At 46.8% G+C, this 15,270-nt stretch overlaps 1 protein-coding gene across 4 annotated transcripts in view; it reads right to left on the bottom strand.

Annotated features, from left to right (window-relative positions):
- Positions 1-3,277: 3,277 nt before the first annotated feature.
- LOC122543463 (uncharacterized) overlaps positions 3,278-15,270 on the bottom strand; it is a 31,368-nt gene continuing 19,375 nt past the window's right edge. For 2 of the 4 annotated variants that reach the window (XM_043682173.2, XM_087974205.1), the window contains exon 2: positions 3,278-5,344. In XM_043682173.2, the coding sequence (XP_043538108.1) occupies positions 3,865-5,283 (1,419 nt within the window). In that variant the 5' untranslated portion in view covers positions 5,284-5,344 and the 3' untranslated portion in view covers positions 3,278-3,864. Of the gene's footprint in view, positions 5,345-5,669; positions 6,227-6,970; positions 7,065-15,270 lie in introns of those variants that run through there. The other 2 variants (XM_043682174.2, XM_043682176.2) reach the window with 2 other exon arrangements.

Raw genomic sequence — 15,270 nt, 5'->3', positions numbered from 1 at the left:
TCCTCACAGTGCCAGGGACCCAGGTTCGATTCTAGCCTCACGTGACTGTCTGTGTGGAGTTTGCCCAATGTCTGTATGGGTTTCCTCCCACAGTCACAAAGATGTGCAGGTTAGGGTGAATTGGCTATGCTACATTGCCCACAGTGTTAGGAGTATTAGAGGGGAAATGAGTCTGGATGAGTTACTCTTTGGAGGGTCGATGTGGACTTGTTGGGCCTGTTTCCATACTGTAGCGAATCTAATCTAATTAAATGTTCGGGACAGAGGATCAAGCACAAAGAATGAACTGAAAGAAATCCTTATTCGTCAGGAAATAGTACTGGGGAAGCTGATGGGGTTAAAACCTGATAAGTCCCCAGGGACTGATGCTCTGCATCCGAGCGGCTGGAAGCAAGGACACCACAGACCAGCGGGGGTATGCCAGTGACCAGAGTGGGGATGCAAGCAACTAGCGATTGGAGCAGGGGGTAACAGCCTGGTGCAGGTGCATGTCGGCAGCAGATTAGCGTGGAACTTGGAGGTTCCCTGCACTGGTCTGCTGTGGACAGCTTTTGGAGACAGACTGTATTTGTTTGTCCGTTTGACTTTGTTTCATGTTTCTTCTGACCTATATTCATACTATGTATAGCTGCAACGTAACATGTTATCTCCATTTCTCTATTCTGTGAGAATTGTACCTATCGCGCAATAAACTTTTCACTGTACTAGTTTGAGTACGTGACAATAAAGCTAATGCAATTCGATTTAATTAGGAAAGTAGTCCTAGGTAGTGGTCGCATCGGTGATCATTTTCCAGCACCCTAGAGACTCTGGTAAAGTTCAAATGGAGGGTAGCTAATGTAATCCCACTTTTTAGAAAACAAGGGATTATCGGCCTGATAACCTGACATTGGTTGTGGGGAAAATGATGGGAGTCGGTTATTAAGTATGTAATAACAGAGCTTTGGAAAGCAGTTACAGAAATGTCAGATTCAGCATAGATGCACAAAAAGGAAACCGTGCTTGACAAATCGTCTGGAGTTTTTTGGGGATGTGACCAGTAGAGTCACAGAAGGAGGAGGATGAATTGATAGATGTTGCATATCTGAATTTTCAAATGGCTCAAGACTCCACACGAGCCTGCAGAGCAAAATTAAAGCTCATGGTATCGGAGGGCATGTGGATAGAGAACTGGATGGCAGACAGGAAGCAGATGGCATAAATGGGTCCTTTTCAGAGTGGCAGAGAGTGACAAGTGAGGTACTTCAGAGTTCAGTGCTGGGACCCCAGCTGTTCAGAATGTACATTAACAGTGTGGACAAAGGTATTGAATGCAAAATCTCCAAACTTGCAGATGACACTCGGCTGGGTGGTAGTGTGCGCTGTAGGGAGAATACTAAGACTGCAGGATGACTTGGATAGGTTGGATGAGTCAGCAAATACTTGGCAAATGGAATATAATGTGAATAGATGTGAGATTATCCCACTTTGGTGGCAAAAACAGGAAGGGAGATTATTATTCGAACACTGGCAGTTTAGGAAAAGGTGAGGTGCAACGAGACCTGGGTGTCATGGTGGAAGGTTGGCACGCAGGTTCAACAGGCAGTGAGGAACGCTAATGGCATGCAGGCCTTCGCAGTGAGAGGATTGAAGGAGAAGAGTAGAGATGTCTTGCTGTAGTCATACAGGGTCTTGACTATTGTGCACCGTTTTGGTCTCCTAGATGGAGGAAGAACATTCTTGCTATTGAGGGAGTCCAGACTGATTCCCAGGATGGCAGGTCTGACCGATGAAGAAACGCTGATCAACTGGGCTTGTGCTCACTGGAACTTAGAAGAATGAGGGGGGGGATCTCATAGAAACGTATAAAACTCTGATTGGACTGGACAGGCTAGATGCAAGAAGAATGTTCCCGCTGTTGGGCAAGTCCAGAACTAGGAGGTCACAGTCTACTAATCAGGAGTAAACCACTCTCAACAGAGATGAGGAAGAATTGCTTCAGTCAGAGTTGTGAACCTGTGGAATTCTCGACCACAGAAAGCTATTGGGACCAGTTTGTTAGATATAATCAAGAGGGAACTGGACATGGTCCTTGCAGCTAAAGGAATCAAAGGGCTTGGAGAGAAGGCAGGAGTGGGATACTGATCTCGCACGATCAACCATGATCTTATTGAATGGTGATGCAGACTGAAAGGGTTGGATGGCCTACTCCGGCACCTATTTTCTATGTAATTGTTATTGATTCATTTTTGTTCATGCAGAAACCATAATCAATGGAAAATTATGGCGGCAGCAAACGAGCCCCTACTTTCTTTTCGGAGGCAAGCACGGGTCCGAACAATCGGAATTAGCGGCTGCTACACTGACAGGGGCGACATTGGCGAGGTAGGCCCAATTGGCACCTCGAGTATCGGCAATATCGTCCTGAGCTGGGCTTGGCACAAGGACATGACGAAACACGAAGAGCGCACGCGAGAGAGAGAGAGCATGAGAGCGCGAACAATTAAAAAGATCAGCGAACATTGGAAGTTGGATGGTCAGCGATTTTGTAGGGTTAGGAGGGTCAGATGCCAGTCTGATGGAAAAGAACACTGAAAGGGCATGAAGGGAGAGAGCAGAGAAATTGGAGAATGATACAGGTTGAAAGTTCAACGAAAAACTTTAGAGGCAGTTTCGTCTGCTGAGCTCTGGAGGATAGGGGAGAGGCAACTCATCAGATGGTCACAATCTTCCTGACAAAGTCCATTAACTCCTCACTTGTGCTTGGTCCTGAGGATGGACGAGTAGGGGAAAGCCCTTCAACAAGGAGCTGGAGTGGACTATTTAGCCCCTGACCCTGCTCCAGCATTCAACACATCACAACCGATCGTTTCTCTCCTGCAGTATTCCCATTCCCCATTATGCCATTCATCTCCAAGAATACAGGCATTTGATTTGTGATTTGAATATCGTCAACGTTTGAGCCTCCGCAGTCCTCTGGGTAGAGGATTCCAAAAGCACCCTCGGATTAAAACTTTACCCTCGCCACTACTCTTAAATGGCCTCTCCCTCACTCTGAGACTCATGTCTCCTGGTTCAAGACTCAACAGCCGAGGGAGAAGTCCTAACTACATCCACCCTGTAAGAATCTTGTTTCAATGAGATTGCCCCCATTCTCCAAAGGTTATGATCACAACTGATGGGAAAACAAATTCGATCTCAGAGTGACACCCTGGCTTGATAGATCATACATTTTATTTTTGCAGTTTAGTTAGGATGGTGGTCGAACACTGAATATATTCACACGACACTGCCAATGTTCTTTCAACTAAACAACACAAGTTTATTACACAAAAGAAAAAAGGCTCTGGACTTATATGACAATATTGAAATACCAGAACATAAACAGCAACTTAAACCATTTTCCCAACAACATTCTTTACAAGTATCACTCCTATCCTTTTACTTAATCATTCATGGGTGAAGGGATGCACTTGGGCAGAACAAACAAGGGAATAAATGTTAAATGGTGGGATCCTGAGAAGCACCAAAAATCAGAGAAAAACCTTAGTGTGCATGTCCATTTGTCTCTTGAGGTCACAGAATGGGTAGGTATAAGTTTTTGGAAAGGCATATAGGATACTTGCCTTTAGTAGCATATTGCCTTTATTAAAAGCAGGTAGGTTATGCTGGAACTGTATAAAACAATTACCTTGCTACTGAGCGATCATAATTTTTAGTCAAGTTTAAACATGATATACTTAATTCTAGAATCTCAAATCTAAACAGTGGAAACTTAGAGAACACAGACATCAATAGGCCTCTCCCCATTGTGAACTCACTGATGTACAGAGCTGAGATGGCCGCCTGAAGTCAGACTCGCAGTGAGAGCACCTGAGTAGCATCTCATTGGTGTGTACATTGTTGATGGAGCATTAATTCCTCCGAACTTTTAAAGCACTTCCTGCATTCTGGGCATTTAAAAGGTCGCTCAGAGTGAACACGTTGATGGCGCATCAGATCCCAGGATCTCTTGTAGCACTTTCCACAATCTGTGCAATTAAAAGGTCTCTCCTCAGTGTGAACGCGCTGGTGCGTCATCAAGTGAATTTTCTGAGTGAATCCCTTCCCACATTCAGAGCAGGTGAACGGTCTCTCTCCAGTGTGAGTGCGCTCGTGCGCAGCGAGATGAGATGACCATCTGAACCCAGTCCCACAGTGAGAGCACCTGAATGGTCGATTATCTGTATGAATACGTTGATGTAACTTCAGTTCCCTGGAACTTTTATAATACTTGCCACAATCTGGACATTTGAAAGGTCTCTCCTCAGTGTGATCGCGCTGGTGTGCCTTGAGTTGGGATGACTCAATGAATTCCTTCCCACACACCTTGCAGGTGAATGGCCTCGGCCCAGAATGAACTCGCTGGTGTGTCAACAGGGTGGAGAACCGAACGAATACCTGCCCGCATTCAGAGCAGATAAACGACCTCTCCCCAGTGTGAAGACGCTGGTGTATCGTAAGTTGCGATGATCTCTTGAATCCAGTTCCACAATGAGAGCACATGAATGGTCTCTCGTCAGTGTGGACACGTTGATGCACCATCAGTTCCCTGGAACTTTTAAAGCTCTTCCCGCACTCTGAACATTTAAAAGGTCTCTCATCATTGTGAACACGTTGATGAGACTGCAGATGGCTTGAAGTTTTGAAGCACTTCCTGCAGTTCGGGCATTTATAAGGTCTCTCCTCAATGAGAACCTGCTGGGGTTCCTTGACATGATCTGACTGAGTGAGTTCACTCCCACATTCGGGAGTGGCTGGCCTTTCCTCGCTGTGAATGCGCTCATGTACAGTGAGTTGAGATGACCGCTTGAAGCCAGCCCCACAGTGAGAACAGCTGAACCGCCTCTCCTCAGTATGAACACATTGATGGGACGTCAGATCATTGCAACTTTTAAAGCACTTCCCACAGTCTGTACAATTAAAAGGCCTCTCCTCAGTGTGAACTCGCTGGTGTGTGAGCAGGGTAGATAGCTTAGTGAATCCTTTCTCACACTTGAAGCAGATGAACGGCCTCTCTCCTGTGTGACTACGTTGGTGAATTTTCAGCGCACCGCAGTGACTGAATCCTTTCTCACAGTCTGTGGATTTCCCCAGTTTCTCCCCAGTGGCACTGCATTTGTGGTTCTTAAGGCCGGTCGATTGGTTGAAGCCTTTTCTACATATAGAGCACGTGAACCTCTTCTCCCCACTGTGAATAGTACTTTTTTCTTCCATGTTTAAAATTTGCTGAGATTCAGGTTCTGATAACTTGGGTGACTCCATCGGATCACGATGCGATGTTTGGTTTCAATTTCCAGACTGCAAATTCTTCTCTTCTCATAGCCTGTTAAATTCATTTAAAATAGAAAAGAATGAGAGAGAAAACCACAAAAACAGGTTGTAAAATTGTACTGAGTGATTCTGGCAGGTTTTAGGGTCAGCATTTGGGAAAAACGAGCACAACAGCTACTAGACTGTCAGAGAAGCTCAACCAGGGTTAAATCGATATCTATCTGGAAAGGGAAACCTGCTACCTGGTCTGGGCCTACTCAAGACTGTGGGACCTGTATACAGCAGAGAGAAAAGAGAAACAGCTGCAAACAGAGAGAGGGAGAGAGAAACACGGGAGGAAGGAGAAGGAGGGGGCAAAGGATAAGGATTTTACATACAGTATCTGTAACTTGTCCAGAAATTTGACAGGGTCTCCCAAACACTCAATCTCCAAAGGAATTGGCCTTGCAGATCTAAGTGAAATCTATGCAGATCACTCCACGATTATCCTGACCCCCTCTGACATCCAGTAACGGAGCAAATGACTTTCTTCAACTAAATACTGTATTCGGAGAATGAAAGTCACAGTCTTCGGTCCGTTTGGAGCTCGATTCCCCAGCAGCCAATTCAATCTCTCCCCCGGCAACTGCAAGATGCTGAAACAGACTGTTTGAAATGGTACCCCTGGCCTGCAGCATCCGCACCGAAAGCACCCAGATGTTCAGAATCTCGGTGCCACATTTCACCCCAAACAGAGATCCAACCGACATCTGTACCACCTGGGTAACTCCACCGGTCTCAGCTTCTGAAACTGTCGCCATTCCATTCTTGACCCTAGACCTGTCGATCCCAACGCCTCCCACATTCAGCCTCCCTGCAATTGATTCTGGATTAGTGGTGCTGGAAGAGCACAACAGTTCAGGCAGCATCCAAGGAGCAGCGAAATCGACGTTTCTGCCTGAACTGCTGTGCTCTTCCAGCACCACTGATCCAGAATCTGGTTTCCAGCATCTGCAGTCATTGTTTTTAACCCTACTGCGAATCCTCTTGCAAGGATGTCTGCCTTGAAGAAGTTTTCCTCCTCTCTCTACAAGAATCTCAGGGACTCCCTCTCCCAGTGCAATTCTATGCTACTTTCTCCCCACCCCCTTCTAGCTTATCTCTCCACCCTTCAGGCTCTCTGCCTTTATTCCTGATGAAGGGCTTTTGCCCGAAACGTCGATTTCGCTGCTCCTTGGATGCTGCCTGAACTGTTGTGCTCTTCCAGCATCACTAATCCAGAATCTGGTTTCCAGCATCTGCAGTCAATGTTTTTACCTCCCTGTAATTGAGATCACCCACCCACTGCTGCCAGTCTGCTCACTTACACCGACTCTTGCTGAGTCATCCCGTGACATCACAACATTCCCACACAGGGTGGCCGCGCATGCTCACAACATTCCCACACAGGGTGGCCGCGCATGCTCACAACATTCCCAAACAGGATGACCGCGCATGCGCGCAGCTTAGCCACGCTCCCCGCCCGAGCCCTAAGCCCCGCCCATTCCCTGTTGGCTCGGCCACAATGGCGGACGAGGACCGCTGCCTCTTCCCCGGGAGCAAGCTCCGGAACAGCCAACGCGGGGCCCGCAGCTTCTTATTTGGGGGACTGCGGGCTACACGAGGCGCTTATGTAGCCGCCCCGCTCCTCTCTCCTCACCAAACCACCGTCTCCCGGCTCCACGCCTCCCCTTTCTCCCGCCGACCGCGGCCGCTGGTAGCAGCAGCTCCGAGGGTCCCACAGCTCTGATCGAAGTAACATTGCGCATGCCCCAGATACAATCGACACTGCGCCTGCGTGCCAGCCTCTCGTTGAGTGGACGCGGTCTGTTCAAGCCCGCAAGGCATCTTGGGTAATAGGACAAAGTTTAAAGATCACACAACAGCAGATTACAGTCCAACAGGTTCATTGGAAGCACTAGCTTTAAAAGTGCTGCTCCTTCAGCAGGTGGTTGTGGACAATACCGACACAGAATTTGTAGCCACAATTATGGTCTTATTCTCCACAACCAACTGTATCACATCTCCCTGACACTGGTCTCCTTTGGCTATGAATTCTGTCAGCATAACCTTCACAACCACCTGAAGGAGGAGAGGCGAAAGCTAGTGCTTCCTAATCAGCCTGTTGGATTATAACCTGGTGGTGTGATTTTTAAGTTTGTCCACCCCAGTCCCTCCAAATCTTGGTAACAGGATTGTCATGAGCATTCAGTTAAAGGGTCTTAAAACTAATCATCTTATAAATTTGTTAGAATATTTAAGTTAACATTATCTGCTTCTCCACTATTTCTTAAAGCCTCCCATCAATTTCTCATTGAGATTTAATGCTCTACTATCTTGTGAGAAGAGTTCGAGTTTGTGGAACTTTGCAGTTTCCCTTTCTGACTGGTCCTGAAGGGTTTGCTCTCAGTCCTGCAGCACCACCCCTCCCTCCCCCACCACAACTTGATTGGTTGGAGGGCCAGTCCTCCCGTTCTACCTCCTCTTCGTATTGGGTGATTGATGACAGGTTTCAGCCAAATACTGAGTGAGCGTACACTAGACTGCAGCTGATCACCAGCAGGTAGGCGACTGTGTTCTCCCGTGCCCAACATAAACACAGTTTCGGAATTGGCTTTTGCCCAAAACGTCCATTCTCCTGCTCCTCGGATGCTGCCTGACCTGCTATTCTTTCCCAGCGCCACACTCTCTACTCTAATCTCCAGCATCTGCAGTCCTCACTTTCGCACAGTTTCGGAATTGGCCACAGCCTGTGACCATGGAGGGAAGGATTGTGCCCAAAGATGGATTTGCAGACTTCAGACACATACCCTATAGACCATAAATCCTGTGCCGGGTAGCAGTGGTTTAAAGGGCTCAAGCCAACAAATGGAGGGGCAAATGTTGATTCAAACTGGGATCGTCCGCTCTGAATCTATCCATCACTGACAGGGTGATCCCTTCTGCAAACTCTCTTTGAAGGGCGTGAGGAGGGAAGGATTTCCAGAAACAAAACTCAAGCTAAACATGAATTAGAAGATTAGAATCCCTACAGTTGGCCCTTTGGTCCAACAAGTCCACTCTCACTCTCCGAAGAGTAGCCCACCCAGACCCATTTCCCTCTGACTAATGCACCTAAAACTATGGGCAATTTAGCATGGCCAATTCACCTGACCTGCACATCTTTGGACTGTGGGAGGAAACCAGAGTACACAGAGAAAACCCACACAGACACAGGGAGAATATGCAAACTCCACACAGACAGTCGCCAGAGGTTGGAATTGAACCCGGGTCCCTGGCATTGTGAGGCAACAGTGCTAACCACTGAGCCACCATGCCACCTGATGGTAGAGTCACTCAGCCCTGGATATCATCAACATGGCAATGCGAAAGGAGACATCCTTAATCTCAATGTGGCAAAAGATTTCAAACATGAGCATTGCTGGAAAAATACCAAGCCACCGACATGAGTGTTAGAGCTGACTGACTATAGAAAGAGCTTTAACCATTTTTACAATCTTAAAAGCAACACAGCAGACGGAAACTACTCGTGCTGTCTGCGTGGAAATAATTATCCATCCAAAAGAGTTTCAAGGGCACCCACACATGGGGAAAACTTAGAAATATGAGGATTGAGGTCAAGGTTTCAGATGCCCATCTTAGCTGGGAAAAAGCTGTTTACCTGCACACTCCATCATCCCACATGCTGACACACCAGCAAGCTTACATGGACAAGAGATCCTTTACATGTCCAAACTGCAGGGAGTTCTATAAAAGCTCTGAGGTACTGATGCTTCAGCAACACATTCACTCTGATGAAAGACCCTTTATGTGCTCTCAGTGTGGAACTAGGTTCAAGTGATTATTTGATCTCACTGCACCAGCATGTTCACACTGGGGAGAGGCTGTTCTCCTGTCTGTGGGAAGAGATTTACCACCCAATTCAACCTACACACACATCAGCATCTATACTCTGAACAAACGATACACATGCCCTGAGTGGGCAAAGGGACTCATTAAGTGAAATGATTCATTAATCTTCAGATACATTGGCAAATTCATTACAAGACTATAAGACATAGGAGTGGAAGTAAGGCCATTCGGCCCATCAAGTCCACTCCGCCATTCAATCATGGCTGATGGGCATTTCAACACCACTGACCCGCACTCGCCCTATATCCCTCAATTCCTTGCAAGGTTAAGAATTTATCAATTTCTGCCTTGAAGACATTTAACGTCCCGGCCTCCACTGTGCTCTGTGGCAATGAATTCCACAGGCCCACCACTCTCTGGCTGAAGAAATGTTTCCTCATTTCCGTTCTAAATGGACCCCCTCTAATTCTAAGGCTGTGCCCACGGTCCTAGTCTCCCTGCCTGACGGAAACAATTTCTCAGCATCCACCCTTTCTAAGCCATGCATTATTGTGTAAGTTTCTATTAGATGTCCCCCTCAACCTTCTAAACTCTAATGAATATAATCCCAGGATCCTCAGCTGTTCATCGTATGTTAAGCCGACCATTCCAGGGATCATCCGCGTGAATCTCCGCTGGAAACGCTCCAGTGCCAGTCTGTCCTTCCTCAGGTGTGAGGCCCAAAACTGGACACAGTATTCCAAACAGAGCCAAACTAGAGCTTTATGAGGTCTCAGTAGCACATCGCTGCTTTTACATTCCAACCCTCTTGAGATAACATTACATTTGCTTTCTTAACCACAGACCCAACCTGCAAGACAACCTTTAGAGAATCCTGGACTAGCACTTCCAGATCCCTTTGTACTTTGGCTTTATGAATTTTCTCACCGCTTAGAAAATAGTCTGTTCCTATATTCTTTTTTCCGAAGTGCAGGACCTCGCATTTGCTCACGTTGAATTTCATCAGCCATTTCCTGGACCACTCTCCTAAACTGTCTAAATCTTTCTGCAGCCTCCCCACTTCCTCAGTACTACCTGCCTGTCCACCTAACTTCGTATCATCAGCGAACTTCGCCAGAATGCCCCCAGTCTCTTCATCCAGATCATTAATATATAAAGTGAACAGCTGCAGCCCCAACACTGAACCCTGCGGGACACCACTTTGTCACCGGCTGCCATTCCGAAAAAGAACCTTTTATCCCAACTCTCTGCCTTCTGTCAGACAGCCAATCCTCAATCCATGCCAGTAGCTCACCTTGAACACCGTGGGCCCTCACCTTACTCAGCAGCGGGTTTCCCTGGTCTAACCAACTTGTTACCTCTTCAAAGAATTCTAACAGGTTTGTCAGGAACAACCTCCCCTTACTAAATCCATGCTGACTTGTTCTAATCTGACCCTGCACTTCCAAGAATTTAGAAATCTCATCCTTAACAATGGATTCTAGAATTTCACTTACAACCGAGGTTAGACTAATCGGCCTATAATTTTCCATCTTTTGTTTTGATCCTTTCTTTAACAAGGGGGTTACAACAGCGATTTTCCAATCATCTGGGACTTTCCCTGACTCCAGTGACTTTTGAAAGATTACAACCAATGCCTCCACTATTTCTTCAGCCACCTCCCACAGAACTCTAGGATGTAGCCCATCGAAGCCTGGAGATTTACCAATTTTTAGCTTTTCTAGCACTTTCTCTTTTGTAATGGCTACCATACTTAACTCTGCCCCTTCACTCTCCTTAATTGTTGGGATATTACTCATGTCTTCTAGTGTGAAGACTGACACAAACGTTCTTCAGCTATTTCCTTATCTCCCATCACAAGCCTTCCTGCATCAATTTGGAGTGGCCCAAATTCTATTTTTGCCTCTTGTTTATTTCTTATGTATTGAAAGAAACTTTTATTATCAATTCTAATATTACTGGCTTGCTTACCTTCATATTTGATCCTCTCCTTCCTTATTTCTCTCTTTCTTATCCTCTGTTTGTTTTTGTCGTCTTCCCAATCTTCTGATTTCCCAGTGCTCTTGGCCACTTTATTAGCTCTCTCTTTTTCTGTGATACATTTCCTGACTTCCTTTGTCAGCCATGGCTGTCTAATCCCACCCCCGGATAATCTTTCTTTTCTTTGGGAAGAACCTCTGTTACTGTGTCTTCAATTACACCCAAAAACTCCTGCCATTGTTGCTCTACTGTCTTCTCCACTAAGCATTGCTTCCAGCGACTTTCGTCAGTTCCTCTCTCATACCCCTGTAATTACCCTTATTTAACTGTAACACCATTACATCTGATGTTGCCTTCTCTCTTTCAAACTGCAGACTGAACTCTACCATATTATGGCCGCTGCCTCCTAAGTGTTCCCTTACTTTAAGCTCGTTTATAAAGTCTGGCTCATTACATAGCACTAAGTCCAGAATAGCCTGCTCCATCATAAGCTGTTCCGAAAAGCCATCCTGCAAGACTTGCATGAATTCCCTTTCTTTGGATCCACCGGCAACATTACTCACACAGTCCATTTGCATATTGAAGTCCTCCATGATCACCGTGACTGTGTCTTTCTGACATGCTCTATCTATTTCCTGGTACATCGTGTGGCCCTGGTCCTAGGAGGTCTGCACACAAGTCCCATTGTGATTTTTTTGCCTTCGAGGCTCCTCAACTCCACCCATCTGACCCTCTGTCATTTAGTGCCATAGATTAATTTCATTCTTAACTAACAAGGCAACCCTGCCCCCTCTGCCCACCTCCCTGTCTTTTCGATGTTGTAAATCCTTGGATGTTTAACTGCCAGTCCTGAACCCCCTGCAACCACGTCTCTGTGATGCCTACCACATCATAATCATTCACAATGATTTGTGCCGTTAATTCATCTGCTTTGCTCTGAATACTACGAGCATTCAGGTAAAGCACCTTAATGCTAATTTTCTTATCCTCATGATTTCCATCACCTCTAGTAGTATGTCCTCAGTTATCCTTCCTTTTTGTTTCATTCCTAGACTGCCTTGAACTGAAACCCTGCACACATGCTAACCTGCTGCTTATCTTTCTACCCGATTCCATACTCTCTGTTGCTCTCCCTTTCCCTTCCCACCGACTCACAAGTTTGAAGTCCTAGTGACCACCCTATTGATCCTTTTCACCAGAACGCTGGTTCCAGATCGGTTCAGGTGGAGGCCGTCCCATCGGTACAGATCTCCCCAGTTCCAAAACTGATGCCAATGTCCCATGAAATGGAATCCCTCCTTCCCACACCAATCTCTTAGCCACGTGTTTTCTTCCCTAATTCTCTGTTCCCTATGCCAATTAGCACGTGGCTCAGGCAGTAATCCAGAGATTGTGACCCTCGAGGACCTGTTCTTCGATTTTGTTCCTCGCGCTTGATAATCCCCAAACAAATCCTCCTTCCTAGCCTTGCCGATGTTGTTAGTGCCAACGTGGACCACAACTGGATCCTCTCCCTCCCGCTCCAATATCCTTTCGAGCCGGTCAGAGATGTCCTACATCCTGGCACTGGGCGGGCAACACACCATGAGGGACTCCCGATCCGGCTCACAAAGGATACTATCTGTCCCCTAATTATAGAATCCCCTACAACAACTACTTGTCTGTTTGCTCCCCTGTTGAATGCCTTCTGCACCATGGTCCCGTGGTCAGCTGGCTCATCCTCCCCACAGCCCTTTCCCTCATCCATACGGGGAGCAAGAATCTCATACCTGTTGGACAAGGTCAGGGGCTGAGGCTCCTCCACTCCTGAACTCAGAATCCCCCTACCTGCCTCACTTACAGTCACACCCTGTTGTTCCTGGTTGTGGTGTGAGGGCGTTCACCTGCTCGAACTGAAGGAAGGGATTCACTTGCTTGTTCCACTTGCTGAGTTACCAGCGAGTTCACAAATGACTACGTCAGCTTATTTTTTGTTAATCACAATCCAGACTGAACCATGTTCATTGGGCTCTCCTGCTAGTATTAATGAGGTTCAGCCCAATTTTACTGCCTAATATGCAGATGACAGTCAAACGAAATGTTTTGCTCTTTTTAGATACTGAACACAAGTTCATTACCTTTGGAGGGCTCTCTCCCCCTTCCCTTCCTCCTCCATTGCATGTCCACCAAAGATCACTATGTCAGGAGCTCATGCAGTTCCTTTATCACTAAAATGCAAACCATCAAATCAGCTCCCTCTTCTGCTTCCCTTTCCCTCACTGGGCCAGACTGTCTAAATTTCCTTGTCGGAGCCCTAAGCTTGGACCATTCTTCGGTGTTTCTCTGATCTCCCTTGATGGCCTCTCAGAGCTCACCATATCCACAAGTCTAACATCTGTGAGATCAAAACCACTCACTGAATTTTCAGCGGTCAGTATCCCATGCCGTAAATGGCGAAGTTTCCAGGAACAGTCACTCTCTCCTTTAAACTGCCATCATCACCAGTCTTTAAACAAAATCTGTTCAACTCTTCTTTGCAAACAACTGTCTCATCTCCAACCTCCCTTTTTGTTTCCTTGAGAAATGTTTCGCCTGTAAAATCTATGCACCTCCTTTCCAGAACTCCACGTCTGAATGCATCCAAGCAGTTTTCAGTCCCTGCCGCTGTACCCAAGCGTCTGTTATCAAAAGCACAAATTACATCCTCCGGGACGATTCAGCCAAAAGGCTGGCCACAGCATTACTCCCCCGTTCTGACAAACAGACATGTGGGACTCAAAATATTAGCAGTTTCTCTTTCCACACATGCTGAGTTTCTGCACCACTCTCTGCACTTCTTTCAGATTTCCAGCAGCCACAGTATTTTGCTTTCAATCATTCCAACATCTCGCCAGTGTCATCCAACCAAGTGGGCTGCTCTCTCCTGCTCCCATTCTTCTCTGCCTGATCGTAACACTGGCAATGTCTTCCCTTCCCCCTCAGTTTCCTCTGGTGTCCCTTCTTATTTGTTAACAGAACACAGGATGGACATAGGACAGATGTCAGAGGTAGTTTCTTTACTCAGAGAGTAGTAGGGGCATGGAACTTACTGCCTGCAACAGGATTGGACTCGCCAACTTTACGGGCACTTAAATGGTCATTGGATAAACATCTGGATGAAAATGATATAGTGTAGGATAGATGGGCTTCAGACTGGATTCACAGGGCAGCCCAACATCGAGGGCCGAAGGGCCTGGACTGAGCTGTTATGTTTTATGTTCTAACACAGAACTGCACAGCACAGGAATGGGCTCTTCAGCCCACGATGTTGTGCTGAACATGATGCCAAATTAAACTAATCCCTTCTGCCTGTATTGTCCATCTCCCTCCATTTCTTGCATATTTATGTGCTTATCTAAAAGTTCCTCGAGTTCAGCAGAGATTTAGAACATAGAAAAGTACAGCACGGGGTTCCAAGATGGCAGCGACCCAGCAAGTCTGAGTCTACAGTGCTCCTCCTAAGACTTGGGCAAAGTGGGTCACTCACCCCCAACATACTCACCAAATCATTTAAAATAGCTGTTTAATCTAATTAGTTGTTTAGTATTGAATTTAAACAATTTAATCTTCAGTAAATATGACTAAAGGGAAGGGAGCCCGCAGCTCTCAGCAAGCAGGAACCCCTCCCCCACCCTCTTCAGCTGCAGCAGAGGCGTCCGCAGCCGCCCCGGGGGATTTAGCTACGGTGGCGAGCCTCGTGGAAATCATCTCCAAACTGGATACGAAGATCGACGCTTTTATTGAAGAATCCCGAAGTCAATGGGACTCACTCTCGGCCGCGCTGCAAAAGCACGACCAAGACATTAAGGAAATCGAGCGCCGAGTCGGAGGGGCAGAGCTAAAGGCCGCAACCTCCGAGACTACAGCACAATCGGCCGTGGATCAGGTCCAGACTCTCGAACAGTGAGTCCGGACCTGAGAGAACCACACTGATGACCTCGATAATCGAGGTCGTCGAAAACATATTAATTTGCTGGGCCTTCCCGAACGGGAAGAAGGCGGCCAGCTTACAGCGTTTCTTGAACAGTGGCTGCCACAGCTTTTAAATCTGGAGGCTGGATCAGGCCAGGTAAGGGTGGAATGGGCAATATGCGGGCCTGGCTCGAACCA

Source organism: Chiloscyllium plagiosum, unplaced genomic scaffold (assembly GCF_037043375.1).
Source record: "Chiloscyllium plagiosum isolate Xiang-an unplaced genomic scaffold, Cpla_swu_hap1 HiC_scaffold_27, whole genome shotgun sequence".
Taxonomy (NCBI): Eukaryota; Metazoa; Chordata; class Chondrichthyes; order Orectolobiformes; family Hemiscylliidae; genus Chiloscyllium; species Chiloscyllium plagiosum.
The sequence above is the reverse complement of the archived record's forward strand: the minus strand, read 5'-3'. Positions and strand labels throughout refer to the sequence as shown.